The sequence below is a fragment of the Panicum virgatum genome, chromosome 9K (genome assembly GCF_016808335.1).
Source record: "Panicum virgatum strain AP13 chromosome 9K, P.virgatum_v5, whole genome shotgun sequence".
In the NCBI taxonomy this organism is placed as follows: domain Eukaryota; kingdom Viridiplantae; phylum Streptophyta; class Magnoliopsida; order Poales; family Poaceae; genus Panicum; species Panicum virgatum.
Genome location: NC_053144.1, coordinates 23,709,978 through 23,732,284, shown reverse-complemented (window position 1 = coordinate 23,732,284; position 22,307 = coordinate 23,709,978). Strand labels below are relative to the sequence as shown.

Sequence of the window (22,307 nt, the reverse complement as noted above, 5' to 3'; positions counted from 1 at the left end):
AACCCTTGAGTTGATTGAAATAGAAAAAAATCTTCTTCATTTAAAGGAATTAGGTTGATTATATTTATCTTTGTTTGACATACTGCTAGGAAGCTGGGCTTGCAAGGGAAAAAGCCAATGGGTACAAGCTCGACAAGTCTCATATCTTTCCGGTTAACATGCTTGATGACTTTGAGAAATACATGAAGGTTCCTGACACATGGATGCCTGCAGAAATAAAGCCATACACTCCTGGAGTAAGTCTCTATTGCTTCTTTAAAGAGTATATATATGATACAAGTGCTCTGTCACATCTGTAAAATTGAAAGATGTTCTTTTTTATATATATTAAAGTTCGTTCATTCATATTCGCAAACAAGTCTATTAATTCTCTCACAAAATTGTAGATATTAAGCAATAAAAAAAAGAACCAACTTGAAAACTTTGTATTTTATCTTAGCAGATTACTTTTCATTAGTTGGTTTTTTGTTCCTCTATGCCGTCAGAAAATATCTATTGACCTTTTTTTGGTCACCATTTGAAAGCGAATTATCTAGATTCGGTATCATTGCATCCCTTTGTTTAATTCTGATTGATTTTGGGTTCTCATGTATGTAGTTAATACTTTAGAGAAGGTGGTCTTAACCAAAAGTTCAAATCGACCATTCTTGTTGTATTCTGCTTATATCTGTGACCCCAGATCTCTGCTAGGATATAATTAGGTAAAGTATTTGTCTATTTGATATTTCTCTTAATTCTGTCAAATTTTCTGGTCAGATATGCCAAAAAGTAACATCTCCCTAAACACATTCTCTTTCCATCTGCATGTTCTTCTTACTGTTTTGAGTTTTAAATGTTGAGCAGATGTAGGATTAGCGACTTAGCATTTATTTAGAGTACAGATTAGTTTATATGGTAATTGCAACAATCGAATTGGAATCATGACTTGATGACAAAAAAATGAAAGCTATCGTGTCATCGGGCTCAAATATCTTTTCTTGCTGTCCACCGGCAGAATGTTGCAATTATCATGAACACTGCCCAATGTCAACGAATCAAACCGTTATTAGTGTAATTGTTGCCTTTTATTATAGTCACATGTCCTAAAGATTTATTTTCCCCATTTTGTTTTAAAACACTGCAGGCACTTATTCTGATAAATCCTTATTGTACAGATTGATAAGCTCTTAATCTTTCTTGACCTTTGCAGGTGGTATAGACACTGAGGAATTGGCCATTATGAATAGTACCTTCCATGAGAGGCTACCTGTAATCAAAATCCCAACTACATATTGCAATCGCCAGTAATTTGACGAGGTTTATTGTTGCCAGTCTCATGGACATGTGGGATGGTAAACAATTTCATCAATTGCTGCGTGTGGTTAGTAACACTCTTCGTCAAAGTTAAATGCTCTTGCTATGATGATGCTATGCTATTAGCCATCTAACTAACATTTTTGTTGTGGTGATGCCTTGTATACCTGTAACATCCCGAAAATTTACTAAAATAAATCATGCGCTAAAGTTGTGTTTCGTCGTTGAGCTCGACTTCCCCTTAAAACCCTGAACCCTAAACCTCAAATCCCGAGATCGTTTCTCTGTCCCGAACACCCGTTGTCCCATCCTCCTCTCCGCGCGACGCGCGCGTGGCCGACCAGCCGTAGACCACGCCGCGAATCCCGCCTGCATTCGACGCACGCAACCGTCGCGCGTGGCCGGCCGGGGCCGCATCGCGTCGGCGCGAATCCCGCCCTTCCTCTCTCTCCATTTCCCTCTCCCCTCCTTTTTCTTTTTCTCTCTTTCTTTTCTTTTTCCCATTTTCTTTTTCTCTTTTCTTTTCCCTCTCCTTCCCTCTCCCTCTCTCTCCTTTCTCCTACCCGCGCGCTCGGCCCCTGCTTTGCCCGCTCCCGAGCGCCGCCCGCTCGGCCTGCTCCGCTCTGCCTGGCCTGACCCCCCTCCTCTCTCAGCCCGGCCGTCCGAGCGCCGCTTCCCGGCCTGTCCTGCCCCGCTCTCGCGCGCGCGTGCTCACCCCACTTGCCAGCTCGCGCGCGCCGCCCCGGCCCGCCCGTGCGCGCGCGCACGGGCACGAACGCGTCACTTGGAGCGTCGCGTCGCGCCAAGCCGACCCGGGCCGTGCGCACGCACTCGCCATGCCGCAGAGCCCCGGACCGCGACGCCGCTCGCCGTACAGCCCTGCCAAGCCGCCTGCCCGCGCGCGCCCCGCGCACTGGCCGAGAGCCGTGCCGCGCCACGCCACGCCAGCCCCGGGCCGCGCACACGCGTGCGTGCGCGCACGCTTGCCGCCACGAAGCGCCGACCGCACGATAGTGCCAAGCCGTGCGCGCACACCACCGCCGTTGACGCCGCACAGCGCCGCCTACCGCGCGCACACCGCCGCCGTTGACGCCCGTACGAAGCTCGCCTGCGCCGGTCGACCGACGCCCGACGCGTCCCATCCTACCCCGCGCACGCGCCCCTCCCGCTGTCGCCGTTGACGCCCCACCAGTGCTGCTCAGCGCCGTGCCGTCGCATCGCCTCGCCGCCCCCACGCCATTAAAGCCGCTCAGAGCTGCCTCGCCGGCCGTCGCCCCGCTCTCACCCCCCCACCGCCTTGGCCGCCTATAAAAGGGGCCGCGGAGCTTCCTCGTGCACCACATCCTCCACCACGAGCCACCGCCGCCGTCCTAGCTCCTCCTATGCTTCCTTAGCGCCGCCGCCGCCTGCCTTGTAGCCCCGCCGCCACTGACTGCTGTGGCTAGGCCGCCACACGCCACCACCGCTCGAGGTGAGGCCAGGGATCGATCCCCCGCAGCTCCCTTCCCCTTTCCCCCTCAATCCCGGCCGCCGTCATGACCCGGGGAGCTCGAATCGGTCCGCCGCCGACGCGCCTCCACCCCTCCCCTGTTCTGCGTCGGGGGGGAGGAAGAGAACAGGCAGTTTTGTCTTGAGCCCCCTCCCCTTTTTGCTATTTGCTAAAGAACCCCCTGCCCTTGGCCTTTTTCTAATAAAGCCCTAGCCTTTATTATATTACCAAGCAAACCCTCCACAATTTAACTTAATTATAAATGGGACCCCACTCTTTTCCTGAATAACCCAAAACCTTTTCGGAAATTACAACCAAACCCCTGCCTTCTCAAATATAATCACAAACAAGTCCCTGAACCCCTGTTAGGCCCTAAACACCCTTTTGACCTATCATTTCATGCGCCTAACAACTCGGATCTACCCAAAACTTTACCACGTCTCTCTTAATACATTTTTGACCATGCCATTAGAAGCACACCCAAAAATATCACTCCATGCCCTATATTTCATGTGTCCCCGTTTCGAGCTCGACGACAAATCTTTGTTTTCGGTGATTTGATTGTGTGCTTGTTTGTGTACGCTGTAGACCACGGAGTGAACGAAGGAGAGCCCGTCAACGAGCCGTACTGTGAGCAGGAGAACGAGGACCAGTTCCGCGACCCCGAGCCCGAAGGACAGGACTTCCCCGAAGGCTTTGAAGACGGCAAGTTCGATCCCATCCTTTGATGCATGTTTCTGTCCTAGTTTTTATTAACACAACCCAATGGCCTGTTTTATAAAAATTGCATATGTTTTGCTTGCATGAAAACACGGTTGGATAGCCACCCCTTGATTTGTGTTAACCATTCCTTGACCACCTAGATTAATGTCTGATTTTGCTTGGACGTTAATCGACACTAGAACGCTTAGGACTTTACTCATAATATGATTTATTTGATAAAGAAAATGTGTGTGTGGGAAGGGATAAAATGTGGAGTTTCGAAAGATGAGTATGGACGGGATGGACGGCATTTCTGTGTGAATTGCCGATTGGTGTGCTTATGCCTGTGTGGCAGGGCAAAGAAGGGAGATATCCATCTTGTCGTGTCTAAGGACCGAGTTGGTGTGTCATCTCACCTAACTCCACTATCGTGCAAACCACTCGACCGTTGAATGGGCAACGGCGTAGCATAAATCCCACTAATTGGTGTGATAGCCATCAGGAGAGCTGAGAGCAACGGGTGACTAAGGAGAAGGGATAAGCCCGAGTGACTTATGCCCGGTTATACCTAAGTGAACGGTCAATGACCCCTTGGTGCATCCCGTGATGGCTAGTCAGGCTTAGATATGGTGGGTAACGGCTATGTTGGGATCTACACCGACACGACGGTGTTCGAGTTGTGGTATCCTACTTGTGGGTAAAGTTGCACACCTCTGCAGAGTTAAGAATCTATTCGAATAGTCCGTGCTCACGGTATTATGCGAGTTACGGTGTGGTCACATAACTAGTGTTTCATTGGGATGGGTTGGTGTGAGTTGTTTTGGAATTGTGTCCGGCAGTTGTGCTGTGTGCTACGACGGACGGGGAGTCCGGTAGCAGTTTTAAAACCTGAACTCTGTGTTACTGCCAAAAACCGATTTCTAAAAGGTTTTCTTTAAAATAAACCCCTGCATAAAATATCGTTTTTCTGCAAATTAAACCATAACCTTATCCTTGATTTACCTATGCATATTATTCTGATGTAACCCCCCTCCGTGGGTGTGGTTGGACTTGCTGAGTACGTTTGTACTCACCCCACTCTTACTTTTTACAGAAGAAGACCCAGACTTCGTCCCAGACAACGCCGAGTAGGGTTATCGTTCTACACCCAACTTTGCCTGTGGAACCGGCCCTGTCGAGATGCCTCCGCTGTCGCAGTACTCTGAGCCCGTGATAGACTCCATGTGGTTTGCGGTCTGGTGTTATGTCGTCGCTTGGTTAATTATTATTATCATCTGTATCGAGTGTCCTCCAAGGTTTGTACGGTTTTGAACCATCTGATGTAATAAATGTGGCATCAGCCTCCTGGGACTGGTGCTTTGTATCACATTTAAGTCTTCTCTTATGAGGGGACGCTTCAGGTGGTATCAGAGCCGTAGGTTGGCCGTAGGACGTGACCCTAGGAGCGAAATCCTTTTTCAGGTCCTTTTATCTTAGGACTTTTCTACCCATAATCCTTTCTTGACTCAAACACTTACCTTTGGTTCTTGCCCTGTTCCAGATGGTTGATAATGGGTGGATCGGCGGAATCTGTTTCGCAGAGCCCGGCCTTCCTAAGTTATTGATACTCAGCTTGGAACGTATTGGAGTTGTGGATCCGCCAGAGTTTCTTTACCGGGAGTACGACTCCAAGGGCACTCTTCGGTGTGACCTGATGATCTTCATAGCAAGGAGCACCCGCTACCCTGATGTGGACCCTTGGTTCATCTACACCACTGGATTTCGTTTCCCGGACACCTATCGGAAAGCCGCCGCAAAGCCCTACGACGTCTACGTGTGATCTACAGGCATCACCTCCAGCGGACTCCTATGGGATTTTTCCCGCCGACTGAAGGAAGAGGACGCACATGGATTGCTAGGATGAGAGGACTTGGAAGAGAAGAAGAAGACCTAGAAGACACGGTCTCTCACCTATCCATCTATCTCACCGGCCTGGATGAGCTCTATCGCGAGCAAGCAGCACAACTGAAGCAGCAAGTCCACAGAGCAGAAAAGGCAACCCAGGAGCTGGATGAACAACGGACGAGAACCGTACACGCTGAGTATTCCCTAGCCGCCCTCCAAGTCCAAATGGAAGAAAAAGAGGCAGAACTGGAAGAGCAATAGGCAAGAGTCACACGCGCCGAGAATTCTCTAGCCGCTCTCCAAGCCCGAATGCGGAGGTACGAGGCTCGCTGGGGAATAGGTGGATGGATAGAGGAAGACGAAGAAGAGGAACCCGAAGAGGCTCAATGGGATGTAGGCATTCAGACCGAAGAGAAAGAGCCCATGGAAACCCATTGGGATGTTGGAACTCAAACTGAAGAAGAAGAACCTGAAGAAACACACTGGGATAAAGGAACTCAGACCGAGGATGATATGATGGATCAGTATCTCCCACTGAAGAAGCGCCCCCTTAGGATCGAAGAAAAATCCCCATGATAGGAGTAGCACCCAAGCTAGGACCTTTGCTCTAATAGTCGTGTACCCATGAAGTTGTACCCCCCATGTTGCAATAATAAATGTCATCTACCCCCTTTTGTGTACCTCAAATATTTGTGCAAGTTTTCACCCTATCTTTGTTCTCAGATGGCTGAGGAAGGATGGACCCAGGGCGATTGCCAAGCTGCACCTGGCTTCCCCAGCCTCTTGATCAATGCCCTGGAAAGCCTTGGAGTCACGGAATGCCCAAGGTACTATAGCAAAGAGTACGAGCATCATGGCACTCTCCGCTGCAGGATGATCCTAGTCGTCGCCAGAAGTGACCGCTACCCCGACATCCAGTCATGGCGAGTGACCGCTACAGGGTTTAGGCACCAGGACACCAATCCCCTAGCCGTCAGGAAAGCACTTCGTTACCTGTGGCGGATTTTCGAAAGACACCTCACCCCCACACCAATGAGGTTCTTTCCACCAGCCATCAGAACTCTAGTGTGGGAAGCTCGAATGAGAAGCCTGGAACGGCGCCACCATGAAGAAGTCCTCCTGTACCAAGTAGCTACCTACCTAGCCTCCTTGGATCAGCTCTTTGACGAGCAAGCCAACTTGCTGAGGGAACAGACCCATCGAGCCGAGCAAGCAGAGCTCGCGCTAAGACTGCAACAAATCCGAGCAGTCCAAGCCGAGGCAAGAGCCGCAACAGCGGTCAACAGTGAGGCAGTTGCTCAGGAGAGCCTCAGGCAAGCCCGGGACCAGCGTATGCAAGAATGGGCTAGTAGTGGAACCCCAGTCCCGGCAATAGGAGAAGACCATGTTCTGCTCGGAACGCCCGTCATAGGATGGGGGCCACTCGTTGGAAACCCACTAGCCTCACCCGAGAACCCTGGAAGGTCTACGGCCGCCGCCGCAAGAGAAGCCACGACACAACCCCGGGAAAACGGAGATCTAGAGGACGGTGAGCCAGGACCACTCATTTCCCCGGAGAACGTGGGTTCCTTTCCGAGGGAGGAACCCACTCAAGCCAATGAGTCTGCCTGAAGCGCGAGCAACCGACAAGGAATGAAGCTGTGTGGTCCGAAGAAGTCCTGTGCCCCTTTTCTTTTGAAGTTGTGTACCCGGACGTGTTGTACGCGTTTGGCCTTTCCCCGTGTTGTACCCCCCCCCCCCGTGCAGTAATAAAGTTGTTGTGCTTGTTGTTTGGTTTGTGGTGTGCTTGTGTGCTTTTCGGCAGTAGAAAGATACTGTCTTTTCAAAAATACGAATTAAACAACTTAAATATCACCTAATCTTAGTCCTAATCCACTCGATCTACAGATGGTTTCCCGGAGCATCACGAGGGCCTCCCGCGTTAGGGACCCTGCAGCCGCTGATGCAGGAGTACACCCTGACGGGCAAAACCATCCTCAGGAAGAACAAGAAGTGAGTCAGGGCAGAGGAGAAAATCTTGGTGCACAGTTGCCACCACCACCACCACCACCCTTCACGGATCTGGCACAAATAATCCATAACCAGACTCTCATACTGGAGACACTGGCCAATGCTCTAGTGAACAGGCAGCCACGAGAGCAGACCTTTAATGACAAGCTGACAACTTTTCTGAGGGCCAAGCCACCCACTTTCGCCGGATCCAGCAACCCCTTGGATGCAGATGACTGGCTCCGCGTGATCCAGAGAAAGCTCGAGCCATTTTGGTGCCAGGATCGAGATAAAGTCCTTCTGGCTGCACATCAACTCACCGGAACTGCCTTAGCCTGGTCGGAGAATTACTGCGCTGCTGCCCGAGATGCCTCCACCATCACCTGGAATGAATTCGTGAGGGAATTCCGCCGTTATCACATCCCCTCGGCCACCATGAAGCGCAAGGCGGATGAATTTCGCGCACTTCAGCAGGGGAATATGACGGTGGAAGAGTATACACACCAGTTTATGGAGCTGGCTCGCTATGCACCCGAAGAAGTGAACGACGACGAGAAAAAGCAGGATATGTTCAAAAAGGGACTAAACCCAGAACTCAGGACCCTGCTCACTCCTCAGATCTACCCTGATTACAACACCCTGATGAACAAGGCAATCCTCACAGAGAGGGCCAAGATCGATGAAAGAAAGGATAACAAGCGAAGTTTTTGGAGAGCAAGGCACGCCAGCAGGATCGTTTCCAGAAGCCCAGAAGCTTCAGCTACAACGCACCAAGGTCCCAAGCCCCAATGCAGTACAGAACTCAGTCTCAAGTGACAGGACCACGGGCCCCTAACACCCAGCTCAGAAGCCAGAACACCATGAGGGCCCCTCAGAGTAATGCAAGCCAGGTCACCAACAACAACAGCAATGTGAGGGCCTGCTTCAACTGTCGGGAGACGGGTCATTTCATCGCCGACTGTCCTTATGCCAAGAACAAGCCGGCTACATCAGCTTTCTCCAGCACAGTGAACGGACCTAAGCCAGTTCTGACCGGTGCCAACCGAGTGCCCCTCCGCGGCAACAGCAGCAACAACAACAACCAGCAGAGGCAACCCCAGCAGTCTTTTGGACGAGCCCGCGTCAACCACATCGACGCACAGGAAGCTCAAGGAGCCCAGGGCGTAGTACTTGGTGAGTACCTAGTCAGCTCAACTCTTGCAACAGTACTGTTCGATTCTGGAGCATCACACTCATTCATATCCTCAAGTTTTGTGGAGAAACATAAAATACCTACAGTACTACTAAAAACACCCCTATTAACCCGGACGCCCGGAGGAGACATCAGGTGTCAACTGGGTTGTCTACGGGTAAGGATCAATTTAAGTGGGGTAGAGTTTCTAGCAGACCTAGTAGTACTTAAGTCAGAAGGGATAGATGTGATCCTTGGAATGGACTGGCTAAGCAAACACAATGGCCTCATAGGTTGTACGGACAAGGTAGTACATCTAACAAACCCAGAGGGTGTTCGAGTGACCTGTCACACCCGGGAAAGCGGAGCAAACCCGATGGTATTCAGTATGGAAGCTAAGAACTTGGATGAAGTCCCAGTAGTAAATGAATACCCCGATGTCTTTCCCGAAGAACTTCCCGGTATGCCACCAGACAGGGACGTAGAATTTGTCATTGATCTTGTTCCTGGAACCGCCCCCATAGCCAAGAGACCCTATAGGATGGCAGCCTCCGAGCTGGCGGAGTTAAAGAAACAACTAGAGGAGCTACAACAGATTGGCTTCATCAGGCCAAGTTCGTCGCCTTGGGGAGCCCCGGTTCTGTTTGTCAAAAAGAAGGATGGAAGTATGAGGTTGTGCGTTGATTACCGGGCACTGAACGAAGTCACTATCAAGAACAAGTACCCCCTCCCCAGGATCGATGATCTTGTCGATCAGTTAAAAAGAGCCAAGTACTTTTCCAAGATTGACCTGAGGTCCGTCTATTTTCAGCTCAAGATCAGGGAAAGCGACATCCCGAAAACAGCTTTTGTCACCCGGTATGGGCAGTTTGAGTTTACGGTGATGTCTTTTGGACTGACAAATGCACCTGCCTATTTCATGAACCTCATGAACAAAGTTTTTATGGACGAGTTAGATAAGTTTGTAGTAGTCTTCATTGACGACATACTCATTTACTCGAAGAGTATTCAGGAGCACGAGCAGCACCTGAGGGTAGTTTTGGAGAAGCTGAGAGTGCATAGGCTATACGCCAAGTTCAGCAAGTGTGAGTTCTGGCTGGAGAAAGTAGCCTTCCTTGGTCATATTCTGACCGCGAAAGGAGTAGCAGTGGACCCCGAGAAGGTCGAAGCAGTCTCCAACTGGCAACCACCGACCAACGTCAGTGAGATCAGAAGTTTTCTTGGATTAGCTGGGTATTATCGGAGATTTATTGAAGGATTTTCTAAGATAGCCCGGCCCATGACGGAGCTGCTCAAGAAAGAAAAGAAGTTCACCTGGACGGAGTCGTGTGAAAGGAGCTTCCGGGAGTTGAAGCAAAGATTGACGACAGCCCCAGTGCTAACCCTGCCGGACATTCATCAGGATTTTGTCATCTATTGTGATGCGTCCCGACAAGGATTGAGTTGTGTACTGATGCAAGATGGTAAAGTCGTTGCATATGCATCCCGGCAACTCAGGTCTCATGAGCAGAACTACCCGACCCATTATCTGGAACTTGCAGCCGTAGTGCACGCACTTAAGATTTGGAGACATTATCTGATTGGAAATAAGTGCGAAATCTATACCGACCACAAGAGCCTAAAGTACATTTTCACCCAGCTGGATCTAAACTTAAGGCAAAGGAGATGGTTGGAGTTGGTTAAAGATTATAATCTGGAAATCCATTACCATCCCGGAAAAGCAAATGTAGTAGCCGATGCCCTAAGCCGAAAATCCTATGGGCCCAAGAACGATCATTTACGAGAGGAAATGGCACGATTGAATGTGCACGTTGTCCCTCGAGGGTCCAGCCGAGTGCTGAACGTTCAATCCACTCTAGAAGAAAGAATCAGGGAAGCCCAAAGATCGACAAGGGACTAATGGAAATCCGGAGGCAGACCGGAGAAAATAAGGCACCAGATTTCAGAGTGGATAATAGGGGGACGTTATGGTATAAAGATAGAATTTGTGTACCCCAGAAAGGAGAATTTAGGCAAATAATCATGGATGAAGCCCACAATTCGGCCTACTCCGTTCACCCAGGCTCCACCAAGATGTATATGGACTTAAGACGAAAATATTGGTGGAATGGGATGAAGGCGGATATTGCACGATTTGTCGCCCGATGCGATACTTGCCAAAGAATCAAAGCTGAACACCAAAAGCCAGCAGGATTGTTGCAACCCCTACCTATCCCGGTGTGGAAATGGGATGAAATAGGAATGGACTTTGTGGTGGGGTTGCCCAGAACCCAGAAAGGACATGACTCCATATGGGTAATTGTGGATCGACTTACTAAAACAGCTCACTTCATACCCGTACGGACCAACTATGGCGGGGAGAAGTTAGCCAAGCTCTATATAGAAAACATAGTGAAATTGCATGGTGTGCCCAGCCGAATCGTTTCAGATAGAGGGACCCAGTTTACCTCTAGATTTTGGAAAAGTTTGCATAAAGCCATGGGCACCAAGTTAGACTTTAGCTCCGCCACCCACAGACAGATGGTCAGACGGAAAGGGTGAATCATATTATGGAAGATATGCTAAGAGCGTGTGTCCTCACTTATGGCCAAGATTGGGAACAAAGCTTACCTTATGTCGAGTTCTCATACAACAACGGATACCAAGCAAGCTTGGGCATGTCACCGTTTGAAGCTCTCTACGGAAGGAAATGCAGAACCCCTCTGATGTGGTCGGAAGTTGGAGAACGTGCCCTAGTCGGCCCCGCACTCATAAAGGAAGCAGAGGAAAGAGTCGCCGAGATTAGAGAAAAGCTAAAAGCGGCCCAGTCCCGACAAAAGAGCTATGCGGACAAGAAAAGACAGGAAATAAGTTTCAACCCAGGAGATTTCGCGTATCTCAAGGTATCACCCATTCGAGGAACCTGAAGATTTCGGGTACAAGGAAAATTGGCCCCTTGGTACATTGGACCATACCGAGTTCTGAAGAAAGTTGGAGCAGTAACGTACCGTTTGGAGCTACCAGAAGAAATGTCGGATATACACCCAGTATTCCATGTCTCGCAATTGAGAAGGTGTTTGAGGGTACCCGAGGCAGAGCATGTGCCAGTAGAAACAATAGATCTACAGCCAGACTTGCGATATCAGGAAGTACCAGTCAGGATTCTGGATACTGTAACCAGGAAGACCAGAAACTCTGAAGTACGGATATGCAGAGTCCAGTGGAGCAGGCATGGAGTAGAAGAAGCTACGTGGGAACGCGAAGACGCTCTAAGGAAGGAATTTCCCCACCTATTTAGGAACCAGTCGAATCTCGAGGACGAGATTCATTTTAAGTGGGGTAGGTTTGTAACATCCCGAAAATTTACTAAAATAAATCATGCGCTAAAGTTGTGTTTCGTCGTTGAGTTCGACTTCCCCTTAAAACCCTGAACCCTAAACCTCAAATCCCGAGATCGTTTCTCTGTCCCGAACACCCGTTGTCCCATCCTCCTCTCCGCGCGACGCGCGCGTGGCCGACCAGCCGTAGACCACGCCGCGAATCCCGCCTGCATTCGACGCACGCGACCGTCGCGCGTGGCCGGCCGGGGCCGCATCACGTCGGCGCGAATCCCGCCCTTCCTCTCTCTCCATTTCCCTCTCCCCTCCTTTTTCTTTTTCTCTCTTTCTTTTCTTTTTCCCATTTTCTTTTTCTCTTTTCTTTTCCCTCTCCTTCCCTCTCCCTCTCTCTCCTTTCTCCTACCCGCGCGCTCGGCCCTTGCTTTGCCCGCTCCCGAGCGCCGCCCGCTCGGCCTGCTCCGCTCTGCCTGGCCTGGCCCCCCCTCCTCTCTCAGCCCGGCCGCCCGAGCGCCGCTTCCCGGCCTGCCCTGCCCCGCTCTCGCGCTCACCCCACTTGCCCAGCTCGCACGCGCCTCCCCGGCCCGCCCGTGCGCGCGCACACGCGCACGAACGCGTCACTTGGAGCGTCGCGCCGCGCCACGCCACGCCAGCCCCGGGCCGAGCACACGCGTGCGTGCGCGCACGCTTGCCGCCACGCAGCGCCGACCGCACGACCGTGCCAAGCCGTGCGCGCACACCACCGCTGTTGACGCTGCACAGCGCCGCCTACCGCGCGCACACCGCCATCGTTGACGCCCGTACGAAGCTCGCCTGCGCCGGTCGACCGACGCCCGACGCCCGACGCGTCCCATCCTGCCCCGCGCACGCGCCCCGCCCGCTGTCGCCGTTGACGCCCCACCAGTGCTGCTCAGCGCCGTGCCGTCGCATCGCCTCGCCGCCCCCACGCCATTAAAGCCGCTCAGAGCTGCCTCGCCGGCCGTCGCCCCGCTCTCACCCCCCCACCGCCTTGGCCGCCTATAAAAGGGGCCGCGGAGCTTCCTCGTGCACCACATCCTCCACCACGAGCCACCGCCGCCGTCCTAGCTCCTCCTATGCTTCCTTAGCGCCGCCGCCGCCTGCCTTGTAGCCCCGCCGCCACTGACTGCTGTGGCTAGGCCGCCACACGCCACCACCGCTCGAGGTGAGGCCAGGGATCGATCCCCCGCAGCTCCCTTCCCCTTTCCCCCTCAATCCCGGCCGCCGTCATGACCCGGGGAGCTCGAATCGGTCCGCCGCCGACGCGCCTCCACCCCTCCCCTGTTCTGCGTCGGGGGGGAGGAAGAGAACAGGCAGTTTTGTCTTGAGCCCCCTCCCCTTTTTGCTATTTGCTAAAGAACCCCCTGCCCTTGGCCTTTTTCTAATAAAGCCCTAGCCTTTATTATATTACCAAGCAAACCCTCCACAATTTAACTTAATTATAAATGGGACCCCACTCTTTTCCTGAATAACCCAAAACCTTTTCGGAAATTACAACCAAACCCCTGCCTTCTCAAATATAATCACAAACAAGTCCCTGAACCCCTGTTAGGCCCTAAACACCCTTTTGACCTATCATTTCATGCGCCTAACAACTCGGATCTACCCAAAACTTTACCACGTCTCTCTTAATACATTTTTGACCATGCCATTAGAAGCACACCCAAAAATATCACTCCATGCCCTATATTTCATGTGTCCCCGTTTCGAGCTCGACGACAAATCTTTGTTTTCGGTGATTTGATTGTGTGCTTGTTTGTGTACGCTGTAGACCACGGAGTGAACGAAGGAGAGCCCGTCAACGAGCCGTACTGTGAGCAGGAGAACGAGGACCAGTTCCGCGACCCCGAGCCCGAAGGACAGGACTTCCCCGAAGGCTTTGAAGACGGCAAGTTCGATCCCATCCTTTGATGCATGTTTCTGTCCTAGTTTTTATTAACACAACCCAATGGCCTGTTTTATAAAAATTGCATATGTTTTGCTTGCATGAAAACACGGTTGGATAGCCACCCCTTGATTTGTGTTAACCATTCCTTGACCACCTAGATTAATGTCTGATTTTGCTTGGACGTTAATCGACACTAGAACGCTTAGGACTTTACTCATAATATGATTTATTTGATAAAGAAAATGTGTGTGTGGGAAGGGATAAAATGTGGAGTTTCGAAAGATGAGTATGGACGGGATGGACGGCATTTCTGTGTGAATTGCCGATTGGTGTGCTTATGCCTGTGTGGCAGGGCAAAGAAGGGAGATATCCATCTTGTCGTGTCTAAGGACCGAGTTGGTGTGTCATCTCACCTAACTCCACTATCGTGCAAACCACTCGACCGTTGAATGGGCAACGGCGTAGCATAAATCCCACTAATTGGTGTGATAGCCATCAGGAGAGCTGAGAGCAACGGGTGACTAAGGAGAAGGGATAAGCCCGAGTGACTTATGCCCGGTTATACCTAAGTGAACGGTCAATGACCCCTTGGTGCATCCCGTGATGGCTAGTCAGGCTTAGATATGGTGGGTAACGGCTATGTTGGGATCTACACCGACACGACGGTGTTCGAGTTGTGGTATCCTACTTGTGGGTAAAGTTGCACACCTCTGCAGAGTTAAGAATCTATTCGAATAGTCCGTGCTCACGGTATTATGCGAGTTACGGTGTGGTCACATAACTAGTGTTTCATTGGGATGGGTTGGTGTGAGTTGTTTTGGAATTGTGTCCGGCAGTTGTGCTGTGTGCTACGACGGACGGGGAGTCCGGTAGCAGTTTTAAAACCTGAACTCTGTGTTACTGCCAAAAACCGATTTCTAAAAGGTTTTCTTTAAAATAAACCCCTGCATAAAATATCGTTTTTCTGCAAATTAAACCATAACCTTATCCTTGATTTACCTATGCATATTATTCTGATGTAACCCCCCTCCGTGGGTGTGGTTGGACTTGCTGAGTACGTTTGTACTCACCCCACTCTTACTTTTTACAGAAGAAGACCCAGACTTCGTCCCAGACAACGCCGAGTAGGGTTATCGTTCTACACCCAACTTTGCCTGTGGAACCGGCCCTGTCGAGATGCCTCCGCTGTCGCAGTACTCTGAGCCCGTGATAGACTCCATGTGGTTTGCGGTCTGGTGTTATGTCGTCGCTTGGTTAATTATTATTATCATCTGTATCGAGTGTCCTCCAAGGTTTGTACGGTTTTGAACCATCTGATGTAATAAATGTGGCATCAGCCTCCTGGGACTGGTGCTTTGTATCACATTTAAGTCTTCTCTTATGAGGGGACGCTTCAATACCAGGATGCGAGAGTTCTGAGGAAGTGGTTGGTCATAGATCTACTGAAGTGGTTATGGAACGAGAGCAAAGATAACATTCAAGATATAGCCGGAGCTATAAAGACCATATGTAACACCTGCGTGGAGAAATATATCTAGATAAATTAATCGCATACCATGGCTGATCTGAGAAAGAAATATGGATGGATCTTGCTACATTTTTTAAGTTGGTCATATTTTAAATTCCCATATCAATCAATAAACAACAATAATGGATTGAGACTAGTTCTTATGCTACATTATTATTGTTATTAATTTTATTTTGTTGGATTTTACGATTTATAAATTTTTGATTTGTCTATTTGGTGGAACTCTTATACCATGAAGTAGAGTTAATATAGAATTAGTTTTAAACATATGACTGAAAATGTACAAAACCACTAAATAAACACACGTGCCCATAACCACTAGTTTCAAAAAAAAAAAAAGTCAGTCAGAGTACGAGACCACGACCAGCACCCCCGGCCCGCTCCGTCCTCACGGCAGGTGTTCGAGTTCACACACCGCGCGTCAGAGCGCGGAACGGTCGGCCCCGTCTCCGTCTCCGTTCTCCCCACGCGGCGACCGCGAGACAGGCTCCCAGTCCCGGACCTCTACGCAGCAATTCCAAGTCGTCCCTCCGCACGGGGCGACTCCACGGGCATCTGCACCCCCCCCCCCCCCCCCAAAACTTCGTGGTAAAACCTCCGCGATTTCCCTTCCGTTCCGGCCTCTTCCTTCCCCACCCGACCCGGACCTCCCCTCTCCTACAAATCACCCCGCACCCACCTCCCCATCTTGTGCGCGGGTACCTGCAGCGACTGACGGGGAGCAATGGAGAAGGCCATCGACAGGCAGCGGGTCCTGCTGCGGCACCTCGACCCCGCGGCCGCGGCGTCGGGCCCCTCCCCGCCCGCCATCTCCGTGAGAACCCCCGCCCCTCCCCCCCTCTCCCTGTCTCCCTCGTTCGCTCGGACCGATCCGGGGCGCGCCGCTCCGATCGCTCCGGCGGCGTTTTATCCGGCGCCAGATCTGCGACGCGACTGACCGGCGGCGGCGCTGCGCCCCGTGCGTGTGTGCGTGTGTGGCAGGCGAGCGCGTGCTCGGCGGGGGACAGCGCGGCGTACCACCGGAGGGCGGCCTTCGCCGACGACGTCGTCATTGTCGCGTAAGTGGACTGTGGACTCGAGCTTCCCTGGCTTGCGGCCCCATGTTAATTGGAGCTTTTGATCGCGACTGGACTGGTGTGGGAATTCCTTTGTTCTGGGTTTTCGGTGGCCGTTGTCCTGCGGTGATTCCTAGGAGAATTTTCGTATGGTGCTACCGGCGACGGTAAGCTGTATTACTACCGTGTAGAGTTGTGGTCGTCGAACTGCTGCAACTGCAATGATGAATTGCTGCGAATTTGGGCTCTGGGCGTTGGTCAACCCGAGTCTAAATCTGGGCGTACAAGAACACCTTTTTTCTGGATCTCGTCAGGGAGCCATGCTAGAGTCATCTGTCGAACATGAGACTGCTAGACAGCTAGAGAGTGCTCTAGAGAGTGTTACGGTTCAGTTGGACAAGCCTATTTCCATGAGAAGTGAACCGTTGGGTTCATGAATCATGATAACTGTGATATTATTTTCTGGGTATAATTAAATTGTTTCTTTCCCTTTTGTTACTTGTTTCTTGTACACGTGGAAGAAATTTTGTTCAATTGCATACCCTTTTCTGTCTCCAGTGCATACAGGACGGCGATTTGCAAGGCCAAGAGAGGGGGTTTCAAGGATACGTTCGCTGAGGACCTATTGGTTCCTGTCTTCAAGGTCGGTGCTTCGTTGGGTTATTTCCCTTTCTGCATCTTTATTATTAAATCCGTGAATTGGTCGCTTGTCGGTGTGTTTGGGTCCTCTTATACGCTTTTTTTCTCAATCGTAGGCTTTATTGGATAAAACAAAGCTGAACTCTAGCGAAGTTGGGGACATTGTTGTCGGTACTGTCTTAGCACCTGGGTCCCAGAGGGCAATCGAATGCAGAATGGCAGCACTCTATGCTGGTATTCCTGGTAATGAAACTGTCTCTGGTGCATCTTACTGTGATTTCAGACCATGATTATCCCCACCTTGATCAATTTGTTTGGGTCGATGCAGACACTGTTCCTCTGAAGACTGTAAACAGGCAATGCTCTTCTGGCCTTCAGGCAGTTGCAGATGTTGCTGCTGCTATTAAAGCAGGGCTGTATGATACCGGTAAGATTTCTTGTTGTCTGATTTTGAGTAACTTTATTTTTGATTTGTTGGTGAATTGAGTTTTATTCTCTCCATCCAAGGTATTGCTGCTGGCCTCGAGTCCATGACATTGAACCGAGTTACTCTTGATGGTCAAGTGAATCCCAAAGTAAGTGTACATGTTGGACAATACAGCAAAGGCACATTTTAGATGCATGTGCAGACATCTTTTGTCTGATTAATTTTTTATGTAATTTTGTTTTAGGTTGAGCTATTTTCTCAAGCACGTGATTGCCTTCTCCCAATGGGCCTCACATCAGAGAATGTTGCACACCGGTTCGGCATAACACGACTGGAACAAGATCAAGCTGCTGTAAGTTGCCTTATTCCCCTTTCATGGTGCATTTCTGTGCGTACGAGACTCCGAGTTGCTGTCGTGCGGGATGCTTCTTGCTCTTATTCTTTTTATTGTTAATGCATAGGTTGAGTCTCACAGAAAGGCTGCTGCAGCAGCAGCTGCTGGTAAATTCAAGGAAGAAATTGTGCCTGTTCATACAAAGGTAATGTAGCTGATTTTTTTCTTCTGAAAATAACCATTTTAACTGTTGAGGAATTCTATCAAATTTGGAGTTGAAATATTTTGTTTCTTTGTGGTATGCTGACACAATCACCATCTTATATAGATTGTCGATCCAAAAACTGGTGAGGAAAAGGAGATCGTAGTCTCAGCAGATGATGGAATCAGAGCTGGTACTTCGCTGGCAGTCCTGTCAAAACTCAAACCAGCATTTTCAAAGGATGGCAGTACTACTGCTGGTGAGGAAAAGTGAAATCAAACTGTGAGCGAATGTTCATTGGTTGTATCAACTCTAAATCTAGTGTTGCTTAACTGTAGGGAATGCTAGCCAAGTGAGTGATGGTGCTGGGGCTGTCTTGCTAATGAGACGGGATGTCGCTATGAAAAAAGGTCTTCCGATTATTGGCGTCTTTAGGTATCATTACTGTCCCCCTACAATGTGCACAGTTTGGGACAAAAACATCCAAATACCTTACTTTTACTGAGCACAACCTCGTTATTCAACACTTTGTCAGCCAAAACAGAGGCCTATGACATACCTTTAATAATCTGTAAATTTCTGTTGAGAGGCCCATCATTATAGCGTAATGTGCAAATGTAGGAGCTTTGCGGCAGTTGGAGTTGATCCAGCTGTAATGGGTATTGGGCCGGCTGTTGCAATCCCTGCAGCTGTGAAAGCTGCCGGACTACAAATTGATGATATTGACCTTTTTGAAATTAATGAGGTATAGTTTCATCTGTGTTCTTGAGTTCTTCCTCTCGATAACAATATAATTGCCAGATAATATTTGTTTGCTCTTGTCCATAGGCTTTTGCATCTCAGTATGTGTACTGCTGCAAAAAGTTGGAACTTGATCCTACAAAAGTCAACGTTAATGGAGGTGCAATTGCTCTTGGGCATCCATTGGGTGCTACAGGTATTTGTTTTCTGCATTTTCCATTGATTATATCCCACAAGCCTTATTGGACGAAGTCTGCCATTTTAATGACCATGCAAAACTGTGAAGATGAAGATCTGTGAGGTGGCTGATTTAGGATGTTTTAATTGACAGCAACAACGACATTTATGTCTTTTTCTTGGCAGGTGCTCGATGTGTCAGTACTCTTCTCAATGAGATGAAACGCCGTGGCAAGGATTGCCGTTTCGGAGTGATTTCTATGTGCATAGGTACATAACTAATTACTTATTTCATTTATCTGCATCAAATGGATGCTTTTGAGTGGAGATTGTAACAGAGACCTTCATATGTTATGATGATGGATGTGCAGGTTCTGGGATGGGTGCTGCTGCTGTATTCGAGCGGGGAGATGGTGTGGATGAGCTCACCAATGCTCGGGGGATCCCGTCCCATAACTGGCTTTCCAAGGATGCCATGTAACTATACCATCAAATTTCTGGAAGGGAATGGCAGTATTGTTTCCAAATCGCAACACAAAGCGAATTGGGGAATAAAGTGATTGTGTATTTGTCGCCCCTGCTGACGGCTAACTAGAGTTTATACCCCATCAACATGTGAACTTGGATAGCTGGATAATTCTATTGTTAGCTGGAAAGTTGTTTGAATAACTCCAATAATCAATGTTGTAAGGAGCGAAGTCCGTTCTTGCTATTCAAAGTTGACGCAGGACGGGCATTCGATAGTCTTTGTAGACTAAGATGGTGTTTGGTTCAAAAACTGTTACGCAAATGTAAACGTAATCGAGCATTACTGGTATTGTTTGATTTCCACGTTGTAATGGAAACGGGCAGCGTAAGTAATTGGAAGACAGAGCAGCGCACGGCAGCTGGTGCTGTAGCACCGAGTTTGCACCGTTGCACGGAAAAGTTGGTTTGCAGACATCATAATTTTTTTGAACAAGGTGAACGAGACATGTGAAAATATATGAAAAGCAGCTTCCAAGATAGAGTGAAAGCAATCCGTATTAAGAGGATCTTGCGAAATTACGGCTAAGGTTTTGTTTAGATTCAAAATTCAAAATTTCAAAAGAATATTGTGGCACATGTATAAAGAATTAAATCTAGACGAAATAAAAAACTAATTGCGCAGTTTGCTTGTAAATTGGGAGACGAATCTGATGAACCTAGTTAGGTCGTGATTATACACTAAATTGCTACAGTAAAGTTGCAATAAACATATGCTAATGACGGATTAATTAGGCTCATTAGATTCATCTCGTAGTTTACAAACGAGTTCTGTAATTAGTTTATGATTAGTTTATATTTAATACTTTAAATATAAAAAGATTCTTTTAAAAAATGATTAGTCTCGATGTAACGGCAACTATGAAATAAGTAACGGTCATTGGATTTTTTTATGTTGTGGACTAGATTTGAGGATCTTGATTGTTTTATAAAATGTTCTCTGGATAGATATTGACATAGGTTTTGTTTTTCAGTTTAGTTGGCAATTGTGTGAGCTAGTCCATCAAAGTTAACGGGTAAACGGAATTACTATATCTTTACTATTCTATATCTATACTATAAAAGTTGAAACAAAACAATTGAAAATATTTTTCACAAAGATTAGACCCACTATACTTCTTATGGAGGACCAATTTGTCAGGCTAAAAGGTTTGACGAAAGAGGATGAAGTCTCATTTTTTGATAGATGGAAAATGTTTCTACCCAAATACTAATTCTTTTTACACCAAACATTCATCTACCCACATCTTATACCCGCGTATTACTTTTCTTTGCACATGCATTCACCCATAATGCGTGTCATTATTTATTTTGGAAGGATAATAATTGACATCATTGTTTTATGGAAGAAAAAGAAAGACATGTATTATTTTTGAAAGAAAAATAAATGACTTTTGATGGAAGGAAAATTAAATGCATCACGTACAACTCCACTAGTATATCTAAAGCAATTAACGATTCCTTGGTCATTCAATCAAAATCCTAATAGAAATCGGACAAATTAATCAGAATCCTAACATGAACCCGGATAAATCAATTAGAATTCCACGGAACCTGAACAATCAACAACTCACATGATCATCGCGCAACGTGCACACGGATTTAATTAAAAGAGCACAAAGTTGTTGATCTCATGTAAATCTGAGTAAAATTTATATTACTATAGCAAGAACGGGCACCGTGCTAGTTATATAAGGGCACGTTTAGTTCCCAAAGGCTTAAAATAAGTCTTTGTCACATCGAATTTTTTGATGCCAATTGGAAAGATTAAGCTAATTATAAAACTAACAGCATAATCCTATGATTTATCCGTGAGGTGAATTTATTAAACTTAATTAATTTATAATTAGCACACATTTACTGTAGCATTATATGGACTAATCACGGACTAATTAGACTTAGGTTCGTCTCCCGAATAAGTCTAGGGTCATGAAATTTGTTTTGTCATTAATCTTACGTCTAAATTGCATCCAAACTGGACTTAATTTAAACCCCATGGGAACCAAACCCAGCCTAGATATAAACAAAACATTTTCGTTAACAAACTCATATCTCACTAGAAAATTATGAAAAGTTGTGTAGTTGTGCTAATGGTGCTCCTCCACCCGCAATATGGCGCAAAAAACAAAAATTATTTTCACAAAAACCAACGCCGACCCGGCAACGCACAACCGATTCGAAATTCGAAATGCGTCACGACAATCGAGGCCAAAACCGGCCTCTGGCCCTGTTTGGTTGTGGGTAGCACAAGTAGCACAAAAATTTTGACCAATAATTAGAGGTACTAAATAAAGGCAATTTACAAAACTAATTCTACAACCCTGCGCTATTTCCCGAGACGAACCTAATGAGGCCTTTGACCCCACGATTAGACGATGGTTACTGTAGCATCACTATAGCCAATCATCGATTAATTACTATCATTAGATTCGTCGTGAAAAGTTACACCCATCCGTGAAAAAGTTTTGCAAATAAACTTCGTTTAGTACTCCATGCATGTGAGATTCTTTTCTCGAGAATTGTGTGCTACGATATGATAGAGAACAGGGCCTCTTTCTCCACCGGTCACCGCCCTCTCCCTCCCCCTTTTCACGGAGCGGCATTTTTAGTTGCCTTGTGTTTCTGAAATTTCTCTCTCCAAACTTCATTATTCACCTATCACATTAAATCTCTTAACTCATGCATGGAATATTAAATGTAGATAAATAAAAAATTAATTGTATAGTTTTGATGTACACGACGAGACGAATCTTTTGAGCATAGTTAGGTCATGATAGGACAGCAATTATCACAAATAAACAAAAAATATTACAGTGTCCGATGTGACTCTTTTTACCACTATTTTACGGATCTAAACACAACCTTAGGCCGTGTTTAGTTACAAAAATCAAAATTCCAAATTCTTTTTCCGGCACCTGGAAACTTAAATCT

The 22,307-nt window shown here is 48.0% G+C and overlaps 1 protein-coding gene and 1 long non-coding RNA gene across 2 annotated transcripts; both read left to right on the top strand.

Annotated features, from left to right (window-relative positions):
• Positions 1–1,222: 1,222 nt before the first annotated feature.
• On the top strand, positions 1,223–15,410 carry LOC120648602. The gene is made up of 2 exons (XR_005665012.1): positions 1,223–1,360; positions 15,152–15,410. It is a non-coding gene; the product is annotated as an uncharacterized LOC120648602 (long non-coding RNA).
• Positions 15,411–15,841: 431 nt separating this feature from the next.
• Positions 15,842–19,718, top strand: LOC120650871 (3-ketoacyl-CoA thiolase 2, peroxisomal-like). The gene is made up of 14 exons (XM_039928166.1): positions 15,842–16,090; positions 16,258–16,334; positions 16,890–16,974; positions 17,087–17,213; positions 17,299–17,397; positions 17,478–17,545; positions 17,642–17,749; positions 17,859–17,936; positions 18,060–18,192; positions 18,272–18,368; positions 18,555–18,678; positions 18,762–18,870; positions 19,038–19,121; positions 19,223–19,718. Exons 1-14 carry the CDS (start codon positions 16,001–16,003, stop codon positions 19,330–19,332), a joined length of 1,389 nt encoding a protein of 462 aa, XP_039784100.1. The 5' UTR covers positions 15,842–16,000; the 3' UTR covers positions 19,333–19,718.
• The last annotated feature ends 2,589 nt before the right edge of the window (positions 19,719–22,307 follow it).